General features: G+C 38.3%; 1 protein-coding gene across 1 annotated transcript in view; it reads left to right on the top strand.

Moving 5' to 3' along the window:
* galnt14 (UDP-N-acetyl-alpha-D-galactosamine:polypeptide N-acetylgalactosaminyltransferase 14 (GalNAc-T14)) overlaps positions 1-23,749 on the top strand; it is a 217,264-nt gene that overhangs the window by 156,750 nt on the left and 36,765 nt on the right. Inside the window, exons 6-9 of the mRNA XM_006793525.3 lie at positions 3,902-4,023; positions 8,799-8,886; positions 11,735-11,819; positions 21,191-21,294. Of these exons, the coding sequence (XP_006793588.1) occupies positions 3,902-4,023; positions 8,799-8,886; positions 11,735-11,819; positions 21,191-21,294 (399 nt within the window). The remainder of the gene's footprint in view (positions 1-3,901; positions 4,024-8,798; positions 8,887-11,734; positions 11,820-21,190; positions 21,295-23,749) is intronic.

Below are 23,749 nucleotides of genomic sequence, written 5' to 3' on the forward strand. Positions count from 1 at the left end.
TACTCAATAGTCCAGCGACGAGATGTTTCCAGCCACTGCCTTAAGTAGTGGATGAGTTTAGGCGATGAGCCACAGGTGTGTGATTAACCTCAGGTGCGAGGGCCAGGGGCGGGAGGCCGCAATGAGCTCCGCCCCGGCGAGACACGGCAAGCGTGAGAGAGGTAGATGTAAACAAGAAACATATGTAGCCAACCTGAGTCAGCCGGGCAGACACGGGGACCGTGACATGGCTAAGTTTAAAAATAGATTGTCGTCTGAAGGAAACCATTGGTGCTCACACTTTCTTCATTTGGTGTTTTAAACAAATGTGTATATGTTTATATCGTATATGTACATCAGATCAGCTGGCTATTGCATTTGTTATATCCCATGTTGCCAAGAGGGAAGTTGCAAAGTGCCCTCTTGTGGACAAACTATGCAGTATCAACACCTATAAGGCTGTTTCTCCGATTTCTTTTTTACTTTTTGCATTTTTTATTCACTGTTATAAATCCTGATACTGATATATCAGTAAGTATATCAGTATCAGCAGGGCTGACATACCAGTCTGGCTTTAATACTTTCTCAGTGTATTTAACTGCAACCTCAGGATCTCTTTCAAAGTGCCCATATGGACAGACTTAAGAATGAGATCCACTTCACTACTGCAGTACCTTGCTGACAGACACCTATTGTGTATCTGCAAGATGCCAGTGGCTCTGGCAGAAAGGTAGTGTTTGATGTCCTGAATAAGAACACGTTGTACTTTCATACACCAACTCTACACATACATTCATACACAAAAGACAAATGGGGCAGTTTCTGAAATTTTGTCTAAGGATACTTTAATATGAAAACTGCTGGTGGATGACCCCATGAGCCACAGTTGCTATCATGATCAACAATATTGACACCTTTCCAGCTTCACATTTTGGAAGGTATCTCGTCAGCAATTTTGGTAGTATTCTGAAACTGACACACCAACAACTACACCAATGTAAGCCATTCATGCAGCACAGAAAAGGGAGAGCAGGGTTTGAACTTCTCTCTAAAAGTGCCATCACTCATGCTTTTCATGTCTACAACCAAATACAACATAGTGAATTCTTTGTGAAGAGCATATGATTATCCTTTTTAATGACATGGGGCTTTTCATGATGCCATCAAGTGTGGCCATTCATAACAGCTAAACTGGACAGACGGCACTTTGTACTAACTAGTTCTTTTCAAGCATAATGCACTCTTTGGATAAATTGCCAGACAAAATGCCCTCACTTCTTACAACTCTAATGGATCCACTCAAGCGTAGATGTCCAATAGCACACAAAAATGTCCATTTGTACAATAGTGAGGACACATTAACAAAGACATTATGCATTTTCTTATCTGATATTAATCTGTTAAGATGTTAACCTTCAAACAGCCCTTTAAAGTTTCAAAGCCTGGCCAAAATGTCCTCACTACACTGGCTTCAAATAAAAGGTGTCTACACAAACACAGACCCACATCTGATAGGTGGAGACAGTTAAGAGTTATCGGTGTAGATTAACACTCTCCTCTGTACAAAGTCAGCCCGCCATGCACTGTGTGTGTGTGTGTGTGTGTGTGTGTATCTAAGTAAATGGGCGTCCACTTCTGTCAGTGCAGATGTGGGTGTGTGTGTGTGTGTGTGTGTCCCTGCTTGTATGTGAGTCCAGTTTATGTGTCTGGGTACGTGTGTGTGTGTGTCCATCCATCCAGAAAATAAAGCCTTATTGAGGATGAAATGGGATTTTTAATTGGCTGAGCCTCGGCCTAACGGCGCCGCGTGAAACTTCACGGCCCTTTGTACAATGTCACCGACACACACACACACACACACACATTCACAATGGGCCCCAGCACTATCACGATAACACACATACAACAATGCAGACTCCTCTGTGGGCATGTACCGCACACATATTCAAAAGTGCACGCTCTCACACACACATTACGTCTCCGTGTCAGGGAGTATCGATTAGACCATTTAGTCCAAATAGAGGGGAACACTGGACCCCGTCAGGGAGACCTCCTTAACAGGCTCATTTACACACAAACACACACACTTTGTCTGTCTTTGTCTTACTAAAACACAACTGCAGTTAACTGATGCACACATTTGGCCTTTTGCTCCACTCCCTTCTTTGCTTTTCTCTCCCACTTGTTTAAAAATGGATACGCAAACCTGTTCTCCAACACACACACATACAGACACACAAATGCAGAGAGTGATGCGCCTGTTAAAAGGTTGTGTCCATGTCTGACAGGCCCTCTAAGAGCACTGCATCGATTTTCCCCTCTGCTGACTGACTGCGAGAGCAAGTGAAACAGAGAGAAAGCAAGAAATGTGGTGTCAATAAATGGAGCAAGGCACTAATACATCCAAGGTTACGGGTTCCATTCTCACCAGTGCCTGAAATATTCTTTGTCTTGTTCTTCTGCTGCTGTGGGGCCTTTTCAATGAAAGTCCTCGTGTATATTTATAGCGAGCGGATGGAGGTTGTGTGTGTTTAACTGATAGTCACAGCTTGTGAGCATGAAACTTGAGTATATACTGTCTTATCCGATCTGCCGCCCTGAAAAGAATCAATTTCAGACGGCAACGCGGAGGATTTCAATTTAGCAAAGAAAAGCTGGGAGGGCTTTAAGTTCAATATCGACGGTATCCAAGTGCATACTGTACACAACATTTCAATGTTAAAGTGTGTATGAGACTGTAATGGGACTGAGAAAGGTGCAGTAAATCGACACTATCAGTACTATTAGTGCTCGCTGTAATTATGGCTTTTTCTTAATTGTGATTGGATGATTAAATGTTGTTACGTTGTTTACAAATTTAGATCTGTTGTTTACAGAAGACTGAAATTAACCAAAAGTTTTTTAAGTTGGCACAACAACACCATGTTGAACTGATGATTGTATCATACTGTAGTCGTTTTTTCATTGTTATGAATCATATTTCACAATTTCACAAACACCATAATTGTTTTGTTTATTTAGTTGTATTTTTATCAATAGTTATCTTTTTCCTTTGTTTTTTTCTTTGTTTTGTTTTCTCCAAATGTTTTTGATTTTTTTTTTTTTTTGTTAATCAATGCACATGTTGTTCCACTCCACAACATTTAAAGCTTTAGTTTTTTTTATGGAGTAACTGCATTGCTTTATGTAAAGCTACCAGCAATATGTAATTACTTCATATAATCAACAATTTCAATATTAAGGAGATGCTTTAATAATATTAATGATGCAATAGTATATCTAAAAGTGGCATTCAACATATTGAATATAGTTACTTTAAGTACAACTCAAAATTATGTTGAAAATCTTGTACAGCACCACTTTCATGTAATAAATCTGTATCTCTATGACAGTTTTATACATTTATTTTACCCCCACCCACCCTGTACCGGGTACCTTGTATGGTTAAAGCTTTATTACAGAAAAGATACAGTGTTTTCCAAACCTTATTTTAAAAGCTAAAGCATGAATGACAAATTAAATTATTTATGCACAGGGACACATTGTCTTAATGTGCTTATCAGTGGGGGATTCAGTGAAATGGTTTTCAGTGCAAAAATAATTATAGATCTGGATTATATGCATTTTTCAAAAGACCCTTCTATTAAATGTCTTCTCTATTCAGTTTATTTTGTATTTATTTATTTTTAAAAAAAGACATGTTGGTGCAATTGCATTGTCCTTTATTATATATCCATCAGCCACAACATTTAAACTGCTGGCCTAAGTTTGTCAATGATATTTAAAAGTGCAGTGTGAATAACAATTGTTAATTAGATCTTGTGTAATAAAAGTTATAATTTTAAATAGATGTGGTTAATATTTTGAAGGTTTTGCATGAACAGGAATGAGATTAAGCTGTCTTTCTATTTGTCTGCTTAAGGTCTCATCAGGTCCAGAGTGCGTGGGACGGACGCTGCAAGAGCCAAAGTGCTGACCTTCCTGGACAGCCACTGTGAGGTCAACAAAGACTGGCTGCCACCCCTCCTGCAAAGGATCAAAGAGGTGTAACTGCATGTTCATTTATAAACCCTAATGCAATGAAGTATATGTGAGTCTGAAAGCTTTATCAAATTACAACCCTCTCATGTTCCAGATATGTCTATATATACACACATATATATGTGAGTCACGAGGCATAATGACCAAGGCCAATCTGCAAATATGGCATGCTTTACTGCTCAACAAAAAGCCTCTGCGTGATGACTCCAGTGGTCGAAGTGAAATCGTGCCATTAGAGAAAATAGATGCCGGTCTGATTGCCTCTCATTAAGAAATAAGTGCGGTACTCTCTTCTTCACCCCTCTTACTCTCCCGTCTGCTGTCCTCTGCTTGTGTCTGCTCTTCTTGTCCTCCCCATCCAATCTCTCGTCACCTTGTTTTGCCTCCTCTCACCACCTCTTCTCCGCTCCCCTTTGTCCTGTCACATCTCTCTTCCTTTCTTCCTTTTTTCCGTCTCTCATCTCCTTTACTTTTACTTACTCTTCGGTACCATTGCACCTTTTCTTTTCCATTTTCATCTCCTCTCCTGTTTTCACCTCTTATCCAACAATTTTGGTTATTGCACTCTGTTCTACTTTTCCCACCTCATGTCTTCCTCCCTGTGCTACTGCCATTACTCTCACACCTTTGCTTTTCTTCCTTTTCTCTTTACATCTCCTCGTAATTTTCCCCCTCCCCTCTCTGGCCTCCTCTCAGCTTCTTTCTGGCCTCTTGAAACGTCCTCTTTTCTTTTCTATCCCCATATCTTTTCCTCTCTCGTTTCTCTGCTCTCTTGAAATCTCCCTATCCACTTCCTCTTGCATCCTTTTCTATCCTACCCTGGCTTTACACATACCATCACCTTCCTTTGATTTGCGTTACGACGTTACATGGCCTTTCTCATCTCCTTCCCTGTCCATGTGCCTCGCATACTCTCTTCTCCAGTTCGTTTTAATTTTAACACCTGTCTTGAACTTCTCCAATTCATCAAGTCAACAGTTGTTTGCCTGCTATTAAAGACCTTTGATCTCAATCTGCAGAGAAGCGATCAATAAATCCACCAGAGAGTCTGATCTGTTTCTGCTGCTGTACCATCACCATCCATATTTATACTCATGGTTTATTCGTGTGTGTGTGTTTGTGTGTGTGCGCCTGTGTGTGTTCAAGCACAAAAGTGATCCGTCACTGTCTATGTAGTCACTCTATAGTTGTATATTTAGATTTAAATGTATGAGGTATTGATCCGATTAACACACACGCGTAGTCAAAACTCCAGGCTACCGTAAAATCACATTCCCCACAAAATAATTGTCTGTCTTATTGATATAGAGAGCTAAAGTCTTGTCCAAATTTCAGGTTATCTGCTTTTCTGTATTTCACATCTGATCAATTTTATCATATATTTTGATTTTGTTCTCTTTTAGTTGTTGTCAAGCTTTTTCTGTTTTGCCAAAAAAGCCTTTTTTTGAATACTTTACTGTTTGATGCTAACGAATCATTGTTTTGTGTCAAATAAATAATTTATTGTAATTTCATTGTCAGGGAAGTAATTGAGAAATAATACATGCAAATATGCATCTTCTCATTTGAATAAATATAAATTTCCCAGCTATTTACCACTGATTGAATCTAGAGAGTATTTACTCAGCCCCATGTCTATCACATTACCGCTTTTGCTTTTGTCTCTCAGCACCAAGGCAACAATTTATTGTAATTGTTCACCAATTAACAGTAATATTTTCAGAGCATGTCAACATAAAAGGATCCTGGTTGTGTTTAGCAACATTGCTCATTTGTTGCTATATGTGCATGTGCAATCAAAGAGAGCTGCCAAACAAAAGCGATAATCACAATGAACGGCCAAACATGTAGTGAATATGGTTTCATTAGTATTTCCAGTCATTTCTTAGGAAAGGTAAAGGAGGATGCGGGATATGTCACGTCTTTTGACAGTGACAGGGCTATTTAGGCACTATGGACGCTCAGTGAACATCACCTATAAACCTCATTCCTAAATGAAGGAAAAGAAAACAGAATAATTGTTTACATGAAGAGCAATGAACAAAATTAACACTAGCACTCCCTGCATGCACTGTTGGATTTAAAAAATGATTTGAAAGATGGTATTAGTGATTAAAAATATATAAAGAATTCCATTAGAGCCTAGAGTGCTTGTTGTTTTGGAATAACGGGTTTTCTGAAGGGACAATTTAGATGATAATTTCGTCAATAGTCAAACGTCTGCCTTGACACAACTTCCTTACTCAAGGACGACTATGTAAAACAGGTCATTTATTAAAATTCAATATTCATTTATAAAATCATTTATAATTCATTTATACATTTATTCCTTTGTAAAATTCAATAAATGATTGAAAGTTGCACTTTAAAAACAAGAGTCCAAAACCATAAAAGAAGCAGATTGCTTTGGGGTCAGATTCCTCTCAACTTACTTATCAAATATTCTCATTTCTATTCAGGTGGAGGAAAAAAAAAAAGAAATGGCTAAAATTAAGAAAATGCTCCAGAGTGATTTGAAAATAACAGTTATCCGGTTACGACAGTAATGTCGTGATGCTTCACCCTGAGTGCTGCACAGTGTCATTACCCTAACAGCTATTAAAGCAGACAGAGTGCTTTGTAATGTGGCTGAAGCTGTAGAAGGATGCAGCTTGCGTCCCCTTGCACTGACCCTGCAGCTAATGGTCCAGAACCGCTCCACCTGCTCTGTAATATCACTGGCTGAAGATGCATCCAGCCGTTTGACCAAACTAATAGAGGGACACTTCATGATTTAAAAGGGAGTGCAAGTCTGGCAGCGCCAGTGTGTGTGGGTGTGTGCAAGTGAGATTTTGTACCTTTTATCCTTGTAAAGAGCAAATGGCACCATCAAGGAAAAAATATGAGGAAAATCAAGTGCAGCCATTTTTGCCAGTTTTCACTTTACAAGGATTTAGGACTCTGTTTAAGGGTTAAGGAGGCAATAACTAAACTAAATCCATGAGTATCTTATGGCCTTATGGACGATTACACAGGGTTGAGGGATACGGGAATTTTTGTTGGTGCTTGATATTATCCCATTTTTTACAGTCTCATCAACCAGTCACAAATATCAAGCACTACATTTTTAATGGCTTTAAATGTTCACTTAAAAGGTTAGAAATGCTACATGCTAACCCTCTTCCCCGCATCCTGTCTGCATGATTTAAGCTTATAAATTTGCTAATTTCCAACACAGAAATGAAATCTATAGGATTAGATGCTCCACTGGGACATAAGTCGAGGTCTATCAGCAAGCTTAGCAGAAAACTGCCAGCTGAATTTCATGAAAGTTGGCAGAGGTGAATTTCAAGAAACACCAGAAAAATAGAGGGAAAAAAAGGTTGGTGCATTTCCAGACCACTTTGTTTGAAAGTGGAAATAGTTCATTGATGGAAGATGTGCTTTCCAAATGTTTTTTAAAAAATATTGTTGCGCTACACTGAGGATCTTATTCTCTGAACCACATGAACCAAACTGTAGAGTTGAGTGGGCAGCTGCTTGGTTGTTACTTCAGAAAAGTCTCAAAAGTGCCATAAACCAGAAAATCACTGTAATAAAGTGGCGTGCAGAGCACAAGAAATACAAATTAAAGTGGCTGAAAAGTCAAGCAAATGAAGCCAAAAACTTCAGTTTCTTAAATAACCACTTGGGGTTGGCTTAAACACAAAGGGTCAGCTTTAGAGCAGAAATACATTTTCTTACAACCAAAATCTCTCTGGTTATTTTCTTCCTTCTGACAGCCCTGTGAAGGAGGAGTTTTATATTACTTACCTTAAAGTTAAGGATTTGGTTGATTTAAAGGACTAGTAGGTATGAACACAAGGGGCATGCTGAACTCTAGCCAGGTAGTAAATTAGCTCTCCCCATCTCTAATCAGAAAGTATCTTTGTCTGTGTCTCTACTCCAATATGGTCGCATCCACCAAAATCAACAGAAAAAAATTATTTGCAAGCCAATAATTAAAAACATGTATTAGTAATATCAGTCTTTTATATAGCACAGTCAATGTCATGCTCTAAATATGCACTGTGCTCAAACATCACTTGACAAAAAATTATGCAGCCAGCTTTGCTGTTTTAGTAAGACGAAGACAATGCGACGTTAACCCGTCTAAAGACAGGAGAAAAACAAGTTGGAGTGCTTTCCATCAGGATAGCTAGGTGTCGGACCTTTCTTTATTCGTCAATTCCAATACAGCCCTAACACAAGTAAAATGAAATACCAGAGCCCGTATTGAACGTTGCAAACTAAAATATTGAATTCTACACAGCCCTCGTGTTTACCTCCAGTAACCTATCGATGTGTTACTCATTTTCTCTGCTGCTTCTTAATAAATTGTGCTGTCACCTAAAAGCATTTTCTGTATCTCTTCATGTCATGTGGCTCAGTGGTCTGACATTAATGACAGAGAAGGGAATAAAGTAGCACTGAATTAAAGTCAACAGAGGTAGTGGTCAATCTCACCTTGCTACATTTGCTGTCTGCATGATTGTTGCTGAATGACTGAAATTCCCTTTCGGAGAAGTGCAGTATAATGACCTTGGAGTTTACAGTCTGTTTCACACACAGATGAACTCACTGGACTGAGCGCCTCATTTATTCGAACAGAATTTGGTGATGAAAGCAGAAACACATTCATTTCTTTCTCTTTTTCTTCCTTGGTAGCTTGTTTTATTTCCCTTGCATTACACTTTTTAAAAAATTAATCTGAAGCCCTAATTAAGTATAAATGTGTGTGGTTCTTTTTGTGTGTCCAGGACCCGTCTCGAGTGGTTAGCCCAGTCATCGACATCATCAACATGGATACGTTTGCTTATGTGGCAGCCTCAGCCGATCTCCGTGGAGGTACACAACCACTTTCTTCCATCTACAGTCAAACGGCTCTGAGGCACCTTTGGGTTGTGTTTTGATGACAGAGAGAAACCCCTTTGGGTTTCTGACTTATAAGGTGGCCCTTGATGATACGTTTGTGATGAGTTCATGAACCTGTTCTCTCTGGCTGCCGTGAGCATTAAATGCTTTGAGATATATATTTTTTTCTACTTCTTCTTCTAGCAGTGACTCTTATTCGCTCATATTGGACCCCTCGAGGATAGTTGCTGTCCTTGAATCATCTTATCTTTGAAATGTGCACTAAAGTCCCTCAACCGTGTGTCCTTGAATATTCAGATTTTGTTAGAGTTGCCCTTTTTTTCTGCCCAGTTTCTACACAGATAAGTGCTGATGTCTTGGTTTTAAACTGTGCAGCGAGTGCACCAACTTTCTTTCCATCATTGTAAAGGGAACTAGAGACTGTAGGTTTATGTTCTCAAATTTAATTGTTTATTTTTAAGAAATAAACTACAACAGTCTTAAGGCTCAAATGCTGTTTGATGTTGAAAAAGCAGAAGCATGAATCTAAATACATTTCCAAATAAAAGAACAAAACGCCTTTTATTATTATTTATCATAGTTTTGTCTTTCTGTTAATAATTCTTCTAAGACAAAAAAGGCTAGCAGGTGGAATGTAGCATATTTAGTTACTCTCAATCCCATCCCCAACTTTTCAATTGTTTGATTAGTTGACTACAGCATGGCATACAGCTGTGGACTGCAGATGTTCACTTACCAATATAACACAAACTCTGTGAAAAACATGGAGTTTCAGAGAACTGTGCTGGTCAAAAAGACTTAGGACACAACACTAATCCAACACAAGAATCAGTTTGCATGCAAGCTGTGAAAGAATGATCACATCTTTATATTTTGTATCCAAGGATCCCAACCTTCTTGTAATTTTAAAATGGTCTTTAAAGCAATTGGTCTCCAGGCTTTCTGAAGGACTTTTAAAGTGTTTCTTTGCATATTGACTGCTTTGTCACTCATTTTCAGTCCAGTCCAGTCTCTGTACCTGACTGACTTGACCAGTGTTAATTTTGACAGCAAATTTTGATTTAGCGTTTGTCATAATTTAAGCTTTAGATTCTTTTAGTTTGAGTTTAGTTTTAGTCGATTAAATATGATAAGACTATAGTAGACTAGACTGAAGTTGTTTCAGTTGACTAAACTATAAAGTGTAAAGGTTTGTCGTGTTTTCACCAGTGACAGTGGCGCCACATGTTTCACGTGTCTTATCTTCCTTGACATCAAATGAGAAACATGTCCATATGGCTGCTCTTGTCTTCCTACCAAGAATTGACATTTCATCACGTTTTGATGACAAACAGGCAGCGTGTGAGCCTCCCCCTCACACCCTGTTTTTTCTGTGACAGATCAAAACATGAAAGAAAGATTGAGCTGTGCCAAGTTACACAAGAACTGAACTGAAAACCAGTGGAAACAGGTCTTGTGGTATTTTTTAGCATGACAATAATTCCAAACACACAGCCAAAGCAGTAAAAGCACACAATGGACCACTATCAGCATGGATTGGCCTCCCCAGGCCTCTACATTATTTAAGTAATGAGGGTCATCTTGACAGAGAACAGAACAAAAGGCAGCAAACATGCAAAGAACTTTGAAATTACCTTCAGGAAGCCTGGGGAATTATTCCTGAAGACTACTAATAGAAATAATAAGAAAGATACCTAAGAGAGACCGGTCTCTCACCCCAACCGGTTGTGGCAGATGGCTGGCCCTCTCTGAGCCTGGTTCTGCCAGTCAGCGATTGCCTTGTATACTTGTATACTATATTTCCATGTATATGTGCACTTTTAAATAAATCCCTGAACATATTCTCTATTTTTAGAAAATAGAGAATCTCAATAAATGAGGGGTGGCTCAAGACTCTTGCCCAGCATTGTCTATATGTGCACAGTAGGGTTCTCTCACACAGCTTTGAAATGTGCTTAAAGTGTAGGCACATAAAATGACACACTCTTTGAACAGTTAACACAGTCCTTTTAATTTGTTGATATCAAATTCTTAGATATCAGTCAGTTCATTCGCTGCCATCAGGATCCTGACATCATCTTTAAGACCATCATGCTTTTGTAAATGCTTTTTAAAACATTAAATTAGTAACTTGAATAAATGTAGAAACTGAACATTTCTATTAGCTCAGCAGGATTATACTTGCAGATGAGCTAAAGCTAAACGGCCTGAAAATAAGCCAGAACAACACATGACTGTGTTCTCTGTCTGCGATCTGCACTACCTCCCACTTTATCTGTTGACTTCATAGTACCTCTCTCCTTCCATTAGACTCTTTTACCAGTCTTATTTTCTTGGTGAAAGCAGTCCGCCAATCAATGCAGATAATAGGGCTGTCCACTGTGCACGCACAATCACACAGGAAGGAGAATCGATAGCGATAGTCGCGCTTATAAAGAGCATTTTAATTATAGATGAACCTGTCGCTGAAATCATAAAAAAGACGGTCATCAGATCCATCTGCATTGATCCTGACATTCACACACATGTTGAAGTCTAAAGACATACCAACAGAGAGTGGAGGGGGAGTACTGTGGTAGCTAATCTTTGACCTGGTGGACTGTAAGCCCACAAGCCAAACACAACATTTTCTTTCCTGAAGTTTTTCCTCTAGTATCAGAAAAATAAAATATATCTCTATTTGTCTTTTCATTAACTATTTTATATACATATTCTAAAGAAAGCGTAGCATAACAGTGACCTTGATGTTTTGGTACAGCACAGTAGCCTCTGTACTCAGTATTATTTAAAGCATGTTCTTTACTCTGTTGTTCTCCCTCAGGCTTTGATTGGAGTCTCCATTTTAAGTGGGAGCAGTTGTCGCCTGAACAGAGAGCCCGCCGGACTGACCCGACCCAGCCAATCAAGTAAGTGCAAACAAGTGGAAACAGAGAAGGCAGAGAAGAGGAGGTTAAAGAGTAGGAACAAAGGACAAGAGGAGGAGTGAGGGGACAAAAGGAAAGAGATGCACTGAAGTCTGATGAAATGACAGTCGAGGATGAAAAGGAAAAAGTGTAATAGCACGGGTTTAGTTGTCTTCTTAGGATGAATTCTGAACAATTAAGTTCATTAAAAACTTGAAGAGTAAATGTTTTCACATTTTCACCAAATCCAGAAGATGCTGAAGATGAAATAAATAGATAACATTTTCATATGTTTCGTTTTACAGACAAAGTGTGTGTGTTTTTTATGTGTGTGTGTGCGTTTGATCCATACAGCATAATTATTATTAGGGACTCTGCAGGAGAAAAAATATTTGACTCAACATTTTTAGCAGTATTTAACTCCACCAATAACATATTTCTGATTATAAGGGGCGCTGTCGATTTTCAGAAAAATCAAAGGATTGATTTGAAGTGTGCCGTATTTGGATAGATCCAGCCCTCCTTACTCATCTATAATTATAACCATACACTGGACCACATTTACAGGCTGCACAACAAAATCAAGCTACTTTGAACCATATTATGAATCTCTGTGCCAAATTAGAAACATACATGTGGATGAAAGATTGTAGCCACAGTTATAAAAGTGCAAAATTATTTGTCTTTATGTGAAGTAAAGTAGTGCAAATGGTAAGGAAGGTGATAAGTAGACAGCATCAGCAGACTGGTCAAATTTCTTTTTAGTGTATTTTATTTTCTGGCATCTCCATTCTGCCATCTTAAAACGACCCCTGTTGTCAAAATCTCACTTTTATATTTTACAGAATTTTACACACACCTGAACCTCATTAGTCTCTACTGTTAAAAAAATAACGAAATCTAAACAAAGAAACAGGAATAAGATTATTCATCTAATTTACAAACTCATTTACACAAATAAATGGTTTTGAAAACTAAACCACTTCACTATGCAAAAAGGAAAAACCATTTGGTTGTACCCAGTGATGCAATCAATAACATCATGATATAAACCCCATATAAACAGGAAGTGCTGGGCCGGCCCCTCCCCCACACCTGTTTTGGATGTAAGATCTTAACAAAGGGACAAACTATTGTAAGTATAACCAAAGCAACATTAACAAGTGTAATTTACCAGAAATTGACCTTTCAACAGAAGAAAATTCAAATGATCTTATGTTTCAGTAGTATTTGCTTTAAAAACATACGCATGGATGTAAACTGTGACATAAAGCTACCACAAACAAACCCGGGATAGTATGTAGAGCAAAGTTACAACAGCAATGTCTAAACTATAGCATTATGGCCTGTAAAATAACATGGGATAAATTATAAATATGTTTAAGGGACAAGTGGTAAATAAATTCAATCTTTTCTCAAGGTGTTAGAGCAGGATAGCACAGTACGGGGCAGTTCAGAATATCCTCAACACATTTCTGTTGGTTTTTCAGTGGGATCACAATTAAAGTAAGCTGTGCGAGGTGATGAATGACCTCCTTTTGCTTCCAAAGAGACACGAGTGTAACTCCTCAAAGTCGTACGGTGCCCTCCTCAGTCATGCTGCCAGGATTGCTGCAGATACACGAGCTACTATTAACTGAATAATTAAAATGAGCATGGCTGGTGCTGCAAAAGGTTATTGGTGATGTGGGTGGTTGATTTTTTTCATTACCAAGCTGCATCAATTCATTTTACTTATAGTTGTAAAAGTACACCGAGCAGGCACAATGACCGTAACACCAACGCTATCAGTAAGGTAAAAGTTATGCAAAGGAAATGAGGACGATTAGATTTTAGAAAGCAGCCCACTGCATAAAACAATAAATGACATAATATAATGCCATGTAAAAAGGCAGAGTATAATACAACAAGGAGCAAAAATCTAAAGAAAATGAATACAGGGGTTGTGGTGTGAGGTAAAAGTATTTCTGTCATTTGGCAGTGGAGCTGAAAGCTGAAACTGTTATTACAGAAAGCTCTGCCTTTCCAGTAAGTGGTTCAGTGGGTGGCCTGGATTAATGGCAGTTCTTTCAGTGGCCTCCTCTCTACCACAGCCACCAGTTATTTGGATGCTGCGTTTGCAGGTTTGCTACATTTAAAGATGTCTCATGCGACAAATTGATACGTGTTACCAGCTTAGGTAATTTTTCATCTGACGCATCCCGGTGACCCTTCCCACTGATGCAATTGAGATACTCAACAAATCAGAAAGTAGTGTCACCCTATGGTCCTGTCTGTGCTCATTTGATCACAGACTTGTCGTCCTCTTGTCGTCCCTGTCATGTGTTCATGCTTGCTGATGTCAACAAAGTTAATCTGGGAAAACATCCGTACCTACAGAGTGGCTGGTAATTTCAAACAGCTCAACAAATACCACCAAGCATACATACAAACAAAAAAGTTGATGTTTTATATAAAAGTTGTGATCTTCTGATTAAATGTTTTTGTTTTTTTTTAAAAACGATGATACTGTACTTTTGCCAAAGGTTATACTAGACAGTAGGTGCAGATTATGGAACTGTGGAGTTTGCAGTAGTGTGATTTATAGTAATTGATGATGCAGATGCAGAACAGCCTGTAGCATCCATCGGCACTGTTAGGTCGAAGGTACCAGACTTTAAATTAAACGTAACCTGATGATGGTTTTTAATATTGCTCACCAAATGTAACTTTTAAATTAGCTTCATACCTAAATGTTGAAAAGAAGAGAAGATAGTTTGTATCATGCCCACTTATACGATGGTCCTTGCAGTTGGTGAAATCCCTTAAACTGTAAGCATTAGAATCACCAGCAGCGTAGATCAGCTTTTTACAACAAACAAGAAAAAAGTCTGCTGGAACTCAGAGTTTTATTATAATTTTTAGCCTTTATTGGACAAGATAGTGGAGAGCAGAGAGAAAAGCAGGGCGAGAGCAAGAGGAACGACATGCAGAAAACAGTCCGGGTGGAATCAAACCCAAACCCCTGCAGTCTTTCACCATATAGCTCACCTCACTTATTCTTAGCAAAGTAATATTTCTCTGCTACACCAAATTGTACCACCTTCAAATTCCCCTTTTAATCCATTTCTATAATTTTTTTGTTGGAATTGTTTTTTGGTCAAATTTTTTATACTTTTTATTTTAGCTTACAATAAACTTGCCACACTCATGTGCTTGTTACTCATTTCAAACCAGATTTCTTATTATTTTCTTATTATTGATACTTTTAAAGCTAAACTGTGTAGGTTTTCTTCACTTTTGTGTTTTATTGTGCATAAACGTTCAGAAACATATAGACAGAGAGCAATCAAAGAAATGGGGGAAAACTGAGGCGCATAAAACTAAAACAGCATCAAAATTCACACCCAATATTTCCTTTTATTAAGTCCACATTGGCAAATAGAAATGCAGCTATGCCTTCCAGCAACGCATTCCTCAGTGTGCCATAGTTTTTCATGTGTTTATATTTACCTTTGGGAAGTTATTAAAAACAAAAACCTACTGATTTTGCCTTTCAGGCCCATTTTTCTGCTTTTATTTAAAAAAACCTGAACCTATTGTCATCCTTCTCTTTGTGGAATTTTTGTATTTGTTATGTATGTTCTATTCAAATATAGATTAATGATATATGTATAATATGAAGTATATATATATATATATATATACATATATATATATATATATATATATATATATATATATATATATATATATATATATATATATATATATATATATTCATTATATATATATATAATGAATATCTTGTTTTTGTACAATGAGCTTGAACTTTTGATTTTACAGTCTAAATTTCTCTATAGGTTGTTTATTATGAATGCATGTAAGTTTATTAGACCTCATTAGCTCGGACACAGAGGTGGTAAACTGTCTGTCAGATGAAACTGCTACTTGAAACATAACTCAGTCATAACTCGTTCTAGAAACAGACTCATCTGCTGTGGAGAACTAGCTCCCAGTTTGGATTCAGGAGACAGCCACCTTCTACATTTAAGATTAACCTTAAAAGGTTCTCTAAGGAGCTTGGAAAGAAAAGTGTCTGGACTTCTTTAAGTGGCTTGAAGACGTTTCACCTCTTATCCGAGAAGCTTCTTCAGTTCTAGGGTCAAATGGTGGAGAGTCCCAGATTTAAGCCCTGTGGGAGTGTCCCCCTGAGAGGGACAATGGACCCCCTAATGATCTTCTACCTAATCAAATGAGCCAAGGTGTGAAAACGGGTGTAGGTCACAATCAGCCAAGGTTTCGGGTGAGCTCATTGTGAAACCTAGCCCCACCCTATCATGTGATTTCTTGAGGTCAGATGGCCCAGGATGTGAGTGAGCCTTAAGGCGTCTGGGAAGGGATCTCAAAACTGGATTATAGACAGCAGACAGTTGGTGTCGTAAACCACCGCCTCTGTTCAAAGATGGTCGCTCACAGTGGACATAGATGGCCTCTTTTACTCCTCTTTCAAACCATTTGTCCAAAATGTGAACATTGGCATTCTCGAAGGAGTGACCTTTGTCCTTTAAATGCAGATGGACCGCCGAGTCTTGTCCCGTGGAGGTGGCTCTTCTATGTTGTACCATGCGTTTATGAAGTGGCTGTTTGGTCTCTCCAATGTAGAGGTCTGGGCATTCCTCGCTACACTGTACAGCATACACTACATTGTTAAGAGGTTCTTAAAAGGTTCCTTTTTCATAAAGCTTAAACTTACTGTTGGATCAGGTGACCCTGAACCATCCTTCATCATGGTGCTATAGGCTCAGTCTGTCGTGGTAGCTGCCATGATGGTCTGAGCACTTCTTCTGAATCTCTGCCTTCTTTTAAGCCACTATACATTTAAATGCCACCGTTGAATTCCATTAACTATTATCTACCATCAACCTCCAACCACACATAGTAGGTGGCTGCTTTTCTCTGGGCTTGGTTCTTCTGGGGGTGCCTTCCTGTTAAAAGGGAGTTCTTCCTCCCCATTTTCAAGTGCTTGTTAATTGGTATCACCCATCAGATCATTGGGTTTCTTTCTTTAATATTGCAGGATCATTACGTTAGTATAAAAAGTGCATCGAGATGTGTTGTTGGGAACCAGTACTATAAAAAAAACCTGCTGAATTCATAAAATTCCAAATAGACCACAGTAAATGCAGCTGACTAACTAATGTTGGTTACCTTATGTGCTATACTGCATGTAGACTAATTTTTTATAAAAAGCCCCAATACATAATTAATTTAAAATGGCAGTAATGGCCCACAATTACAGACTGTCAGAGTAGTGCTTACAAAAAAGCTTCTATGTCTACATAATGTAATTTTCTGTGGGGTGCTGTGATTAATGGCAGTGCTGATGTGCCCCACCACTGCTAGAATTAAAAAAAAAAAGGCAGTTCAGAAATCAGTAACAAATTAATCATCCTGCTCTGACCTTTTATTACTGCAGTGACCTCAGCAGGGTTGTGGCAGGCTGACCTCATCAGAAAAATAACAATAGCAGTCAATTTTGATTGGGTTAAAATAACTGCTGTTTACAGAGGCCGCCTCCTAAGGTCATGTAAGTAAAACCTCCAACCTTTCTCAGACAGGTGTTGACTGAGGCCATATATATATATATATATATATATATATATATATATATATATATATATATATATATATATATATATACATATATATATATATAATGAAAGAGAAGTTTGACTTCTAACCTTTAATTACACTGTTATTTTTATCCAAATCATTTTCTTTTTTCTAAACACTGCCAAGTAGTTTAGTTGCCAAACCCAAGTGAACAATTAGTCAAAATTGTTATTTTCTAAACCTAACAACTAAAACTGTGTGAAAAAAATATAAATAATTGAAACAATATTGTGTACTTACTAAACAAACTTATATAAAATGAACCTTTCTTTTCTTTTTGGTCTTTTAGTTAAGTTTCTGAGTTTTTTTGTGATATGATGCTTAAGTTTTGATTTGAATCTATTATTCTAGCCTCCCTGTGTTTCCCTGTCTGTTCACCACTTTGTCTTACTATGTTTAGGTTAGTCTCCATGTTTTCAGTGTCTTCTCTTTCTTTCCTGTATTGCTTTAACATTTAGTGTTCTTTCATTTTTGTTGCAATAGTTTTAGTTTCTCCATATGTGATCGTCCTGAATAAACTCAAAAATTGGCTTTAATGCTGTTAACTCACAAGAGTTACTCACAAGAAACAAAACAACCATGAAGGACGATGCAACAAAGCAAGACTGAGACAATACACACACACAGGATAACGAGGGCAGAGGTAACAGGTGGGAACACAACTGAGAATAATTAACTTAATGAGTCGGGGGAACAAACACATGGAACAACAGTCGCCAAAATAAAATATGGAAGAGAGCCACAGCAGAATGGGGAGACAGCACTAACTTGACACAAACAGACAAAAGGAAAAACAGAGAGCGAGAAGACTGAAGGAACATCATGGGAACACAAAGGGGAACTAACAAACCTGACGTCATCTAAAGCTGAACTAAAAGCAAGAGACGCATAAACTAACTCTCAGAAGCACAAGAAATCTTTGGCTCCTTTGGTGGTTCGACACTGGCACTTAAATCTACTCAAGTTTAGTTTAAATTTAGGGAAACATTGTGGTTTGGACTAAAATCCGCCCCTTCACAACACCAACCCTGCACTGCTGAGCTTGATGCCTTGGAAATGAAAGCAGGTTGCATAAGGACACATTGGCTGTGATGAAAAACCTAATACGGTAAAAGTTTAAAAAAACTCAAATCATCGATGCCTGACAAATCATTTGCTGTGGAGAGATGAACAAACAAACAAAGGGGAGCCACAAGAGCCACAGAGCAAACACACACGCACGGTTATAAATAATAAACTTTGGCACTGCTCCTTCGTCATAAGTCAGATTGGTGGCAGGAACCCAGATTTGCTGCTGTGCCAACTTATGACTGCCTGACTTCATGCATGGTTTTTATTTTTATGTTTTGGTGGAGGCAGCAGGGCAGGCAATCACATATGGTGCGTGTGTGTGTGTGTCCCTGTGTTTGTGTTTTAGAGATGGATGTAGAAAGCTTGTGGAAAGGTTGTAGCTTGTTCACTGTCATGGTTTCTACCTGCAAATCAATGCAATGCTTTTATCTGCCATGTCAACCTGGTTACCAAGAGTTACCATTTATGCATTTATAAACTATACGTATGAAGACCTTGATTGGCATTATGTATTTCAAAGCCTCCAACCTTAACCTTTACAACCACATACATCATATATATGCACTGTAACCTGTAACACAGATACTCGAGGAGATGAGTTGGGGTGCTTTTCACTACTTTTTTTTTTTAACAGCATGAGTTTTTGGAACAAATAAACACACAGGGGCTTTCATTTACTCTTATCCTGGTGTTTCAACCATGCAAACATTTCCATATAGTATTAATTTACTTCTAGAAACAAGTTTCACCACTTAGCAGCCGTCTCAGTAATAACATAAAAACTGCGTGCATAAAATCACCATCTATCCATCCATATAATATCTTTACTACAATATTTAGTGGATATGCCAGCTGCAGTATAGTTGAAAACTTCTGTTGCACCACATTTTCCCATATTTATCTTGCATGTCCTGTTTTCTCCTCTGCATCGATGATAATCACTGTAAATGTATTTTGGTACTTACTTACTGCAACATAAAAAATCAAACAAAAAAAAAAAATCAAACCTTTGCTGTCAACCAGGGGTCTGAAACTTTTAGTGCTCAGTTTCATTCTCTGCTGTCTTTAATTCTGTAATTCACTTTTTATGTGTATTTCTCAGTCCTTCGAAGGTTGTCTTCATTTAGTCCACAACTGCTAACAAAAACATGCCTGTGCCTGCTTATCACCTCTAATCTAGCTTCCCTTCATTGGGCAACATTCAGAATTCATTGTAAAATGTAGTAATTTCATGGGCAGGCTCCTCCTATTATTGCATTAGTTGGCCTGTCCAATCATCTGGTCAGAGTCTTTTCACTGTACTGTGGTCTTATTTTAAATTCTGTAGGAGGCTGTAGGAACCTTTGGAACAGCCTACCTAAGCTCCTCCGGTCAGGTCAATCTGTGCTTTGGTTAAATTACTGCTGAAAACACATTTTTGTATGTATGCACACTTTTCTAATGTGTGTTTTCTCCAAACTGAAAAGCACTTTGTATCTGTGTCAGAAACTGCAATACAAATAATAATGGTAATTATTATTATTGTTACTTATTTCAGTGAAACTGCTCCATAATGCAGTGATTTAAACATTTGTCTAACAAGCAAAAGATCCTGTGAAAGCTCGAAGTGTGCAGACCGACTCGCTGTGGTCACCTTTTGTGAATAAGGGAGAAGCTGAAAGTAGCTTTATTTAAGTGAAACTGCAGTAACGTCATCTGAAAAAGGAACGCGGTGGGCGGTCGATTATAATGAGGTCTGCATTCCTGTAACTTTTGAGCTTAATTTCTTAAATGATCATTACTGAGATTTCTGCTGTTCCAGTCCTATGTCACATCATCGCTGCTACACTGTGTGGTGTTGTCCGATTGGCCTCGACACAGAGAAAAAACAGCCCTCGAGCATCAGTAATCATAAAGATAGGGACACATACACATAAATGTCCACAAATAAACGCAGTCTTGTTTGTCTCATCCTATTCATTGCATTTGCCAAGTTATTTTATGCCATTTAACATCCTCACTTTCTGCAGTCAAAGTCTTATGCACACACACACACACTGCTACATTCCTTTAAACACACAAGGACAAATTGAGCTTGAAAAGAGTTTATGTTCTGCCACCCACATACGGACACACACACTCAGGGTGCTATTTGCAGGCGATGACAGCGGGATAATTGTTGATAAACAGAGGGTATTTGATGGCGCGTGCTGGCCTTCAGCTATTCACTCGTCTCATTGTCCTGCATGTGTCTGTGTGTGTGTGTGTGTGTGTGTGTGTGTGTGTTTGCGTTATGGCAAACAGAAAGAAAACGGCAAAACTCAAAGAGAAACTAAACAGGAGCTCGTCGTGTTTGGATTAGATCTGATGAGATTCTGGAGAAATGTGAGGACAAACGTAAGCAGCACAAGCACGTGTGAGGGCAGAAGCTTTTCTTTCACATGTTTATGTGTAGCTAAAAAGTTTGGGTAGTGAAGGTAGTGAAGATTTATGCTTTCGAAACTCCCTTTTCATAAATGTTTTCTGTTTTGTCATCTCTGGATGTTTTCGGGTCAGTAGTGAGACATAAATTTAGTAGACATGCTTGGGACTTAATTACAAATTACAAGGAAATGTTTTTCTCATCTTGCGACTCCCTTATTTTCCCCTTTTTGTTGTTTCTCTGACAGGACCCCCATCATTGCAGGCGGACTCTTTGTGATTGACAGGTCCTGGTTCAATCACCTTGGAAAATACGACACTGCCATGGACATTTGGGGTGGTGAGAACTTTGGTGAGTCATGGTACTTGGAAGAAAGGTGCTGTGAAGTTTAGAGGGAACTCGTAAAACATTGAAAATTAATATTAACTGTTTAAGCAGTAATATTAATGATGTTTTCTGTTGAGTAATTACATTTTTGCCACTTCTACATTTTTAAAATCATTTTAACTTTTGTTGTTACAGACTACCCATCTCAAATGGACTAAACCAGTGAAACCATTATATCCTAACATTAGCAAAAAGTCAACCATCCATTTATGAAACACAAAATATATATCTCAAGCTGCATTTTCATCAGTATCTTTCGGTTTATTCAGATAAACTCAGTCAGTCCACTCTCACTGCAAAGAAACTGGAATGTATCGTTGGACCAAAGGAGGCCCACATTTTCAGTTTTCTATGAGCTGCATTAAGGCTTTAACTGCCAGTGTTGCTTCGGGGTGAGTCTGGCTACAGTGACACAGTCACAGCTCCACATCTGGAGCTCAGCTCAGATTAGCCCACAGACTATTTTCCTGTGCCATGACTGGGCATAAGAGTCCAAAGTAGATCAGATTAGGTCCAAATGTGTCTTCTGTCAGGCTGTGGATGGTGTCTTTGTCAGTACGAGGGCCATAAAACTGATTCAGACATAAGTGCAATTAAATTAGCTCGAGTTCGAACCATGACTGATGATTGTCATGCATTTTTAATGATTTAGTGCAAGGCGTAGTTACAATGTGCATCAAAACAGCAGGATAACCTGAGTCATTTGTATGGGATCAGGTCCACTCTAACCTGGCTGATCGTAGCCAGGTTAGCCAAAGACATTTAAATTACTGAATGCCAATGTGCAGACTCAAAAATGCATTTGTCCTAGCTGCCACTGGTCTTTTGAATAGTGTTTTTTATGTTTTATATTATTCATTATTTATTGCATTTTGGTTTATGGTTGTGTGATTGATCCTTTATCCCAAAACATTTAAAAGTCCAAATATAGGGTGTTCTTCCCTGCGGATTTCACATTATGCAAAAACACATCAAGTAATGCAGATTGGTCCTTTTATCAGAGGAGTTATTACCAAATGTGAGGAGTTCTACAAATTCTTCTTCTCTCTTCCCTTATCGTCTCGTCTCTTCTCTTCTGTTGCCGCTTACAAAATTAAGGTATTCTGTGTTAAATTAAATGATGACTGCATTCATTATTATGTCAAGCGCTCAATCTTATTTGCTAATGTTTGCAACATGCAGCTTACTGCCAGTTGTGCTGATTTTTAACACTGGAACACAGAGAAACCTGCTGGATGTCTGCAAACTTGAACATCGTCACAACATTTGTAGGATTATTACCTTAAGGGAAAAAATCAGGTCAGAATCAGTGAGTGGATGAAATAATAGCGGGTATGAGTTTCTCTCATGTTCAATAAATTTGGTACCTAACAAATTAAAGGTATTCATCACATTAATGCCAATTCCTATAAAAACCCAGAATTGCCATAAAGCAGTTACAGTATCACTTTGCACCATTGCACACAAAGGTCTAATTTGCCCAGAGATAAGGCACTATATCATGATCAGCTTTAATGAGCTCAGTGCTTCAGTTACAAGAAAGCCAAACCTCCTCTTCACCTGCAGTTCTACTGTTTCACATCTAAACTGTATTTTCTTCACTATAGTTTTAGCAACCCTGTCTTCTCACCACCAACATTCAGAAATGATTAATTTACCCAGAGCAAATCTGTGTGGTTGTCATGTTTACTGGCAGGATGATGCTTTAATGCAAGATTCATGTTTTTTATGGTTTTAGTTAAATATTTAAAAAGTTAGCTTTCACTTGATGGAGGAAATGGGCTAGTTTGCTTTTTTCATTTTATACCAAAAGCTGCTATTATTTCCTAAACATAATCAATCTTAAATAACAGTGTGAGGTGCAGCCATAGTTAATAAGCATGCCTAAATTTAATTCTTCATTGTGCTCCTCTTGACCGCTTCTAGTGCTGCTGAAATTTTTAGATGGCTATTATATGATGGATGTCCCACTTTGATGGCTTACACCTACAGTCTGTGATTTCACCACATGAATCAAAATTGCACCAACTTCAGTGTCAAGAAGACTCGAGTTTCATGTCAGGTATCATCACTTGTGATGAGAACTGGGTCTCTGTCTGCAGCAGTTTTCAGCAAAAACAGAGACTCAGTGTGCAAGTTTGAAGGTTAAGCATCAGGTCAGGGGTGTTAACAGGAGCATACTTGCCATTTTGTTTTGACTTTCACAACACACAAAGACATTGTTGCCCAGAGTCACACTGTCATGGCAGAATTATACCATCATGTCCAGTGGTGTCTGAAAGATAACATCTATTGCAAACCAGCTGAACTGTGCATGTGCCACTGTACCCCAGCACACAGCACAACCTTCACTTACCACGAGCTCGACCAGATGCTCTCTGTAACCTTGTCCTTTTCCACAGAATTAAATTCAAGTTGA

This window comes from Neolamprologus brichardi, chromosome 15 (genome assembly GCF_056152115.1).
Source record: "Neolamprologus brichardi isolate AB-2024 chromosome 15, ASM5615211v1, whole genome shotgun sequence".
Classification (NCBI taxonomy): Eukaryota; Metazoa; Chordata; class Actinopteri; order Cichliformes; family Cichlidae; genus Neolamprologus; species Neolamprologus brichardi.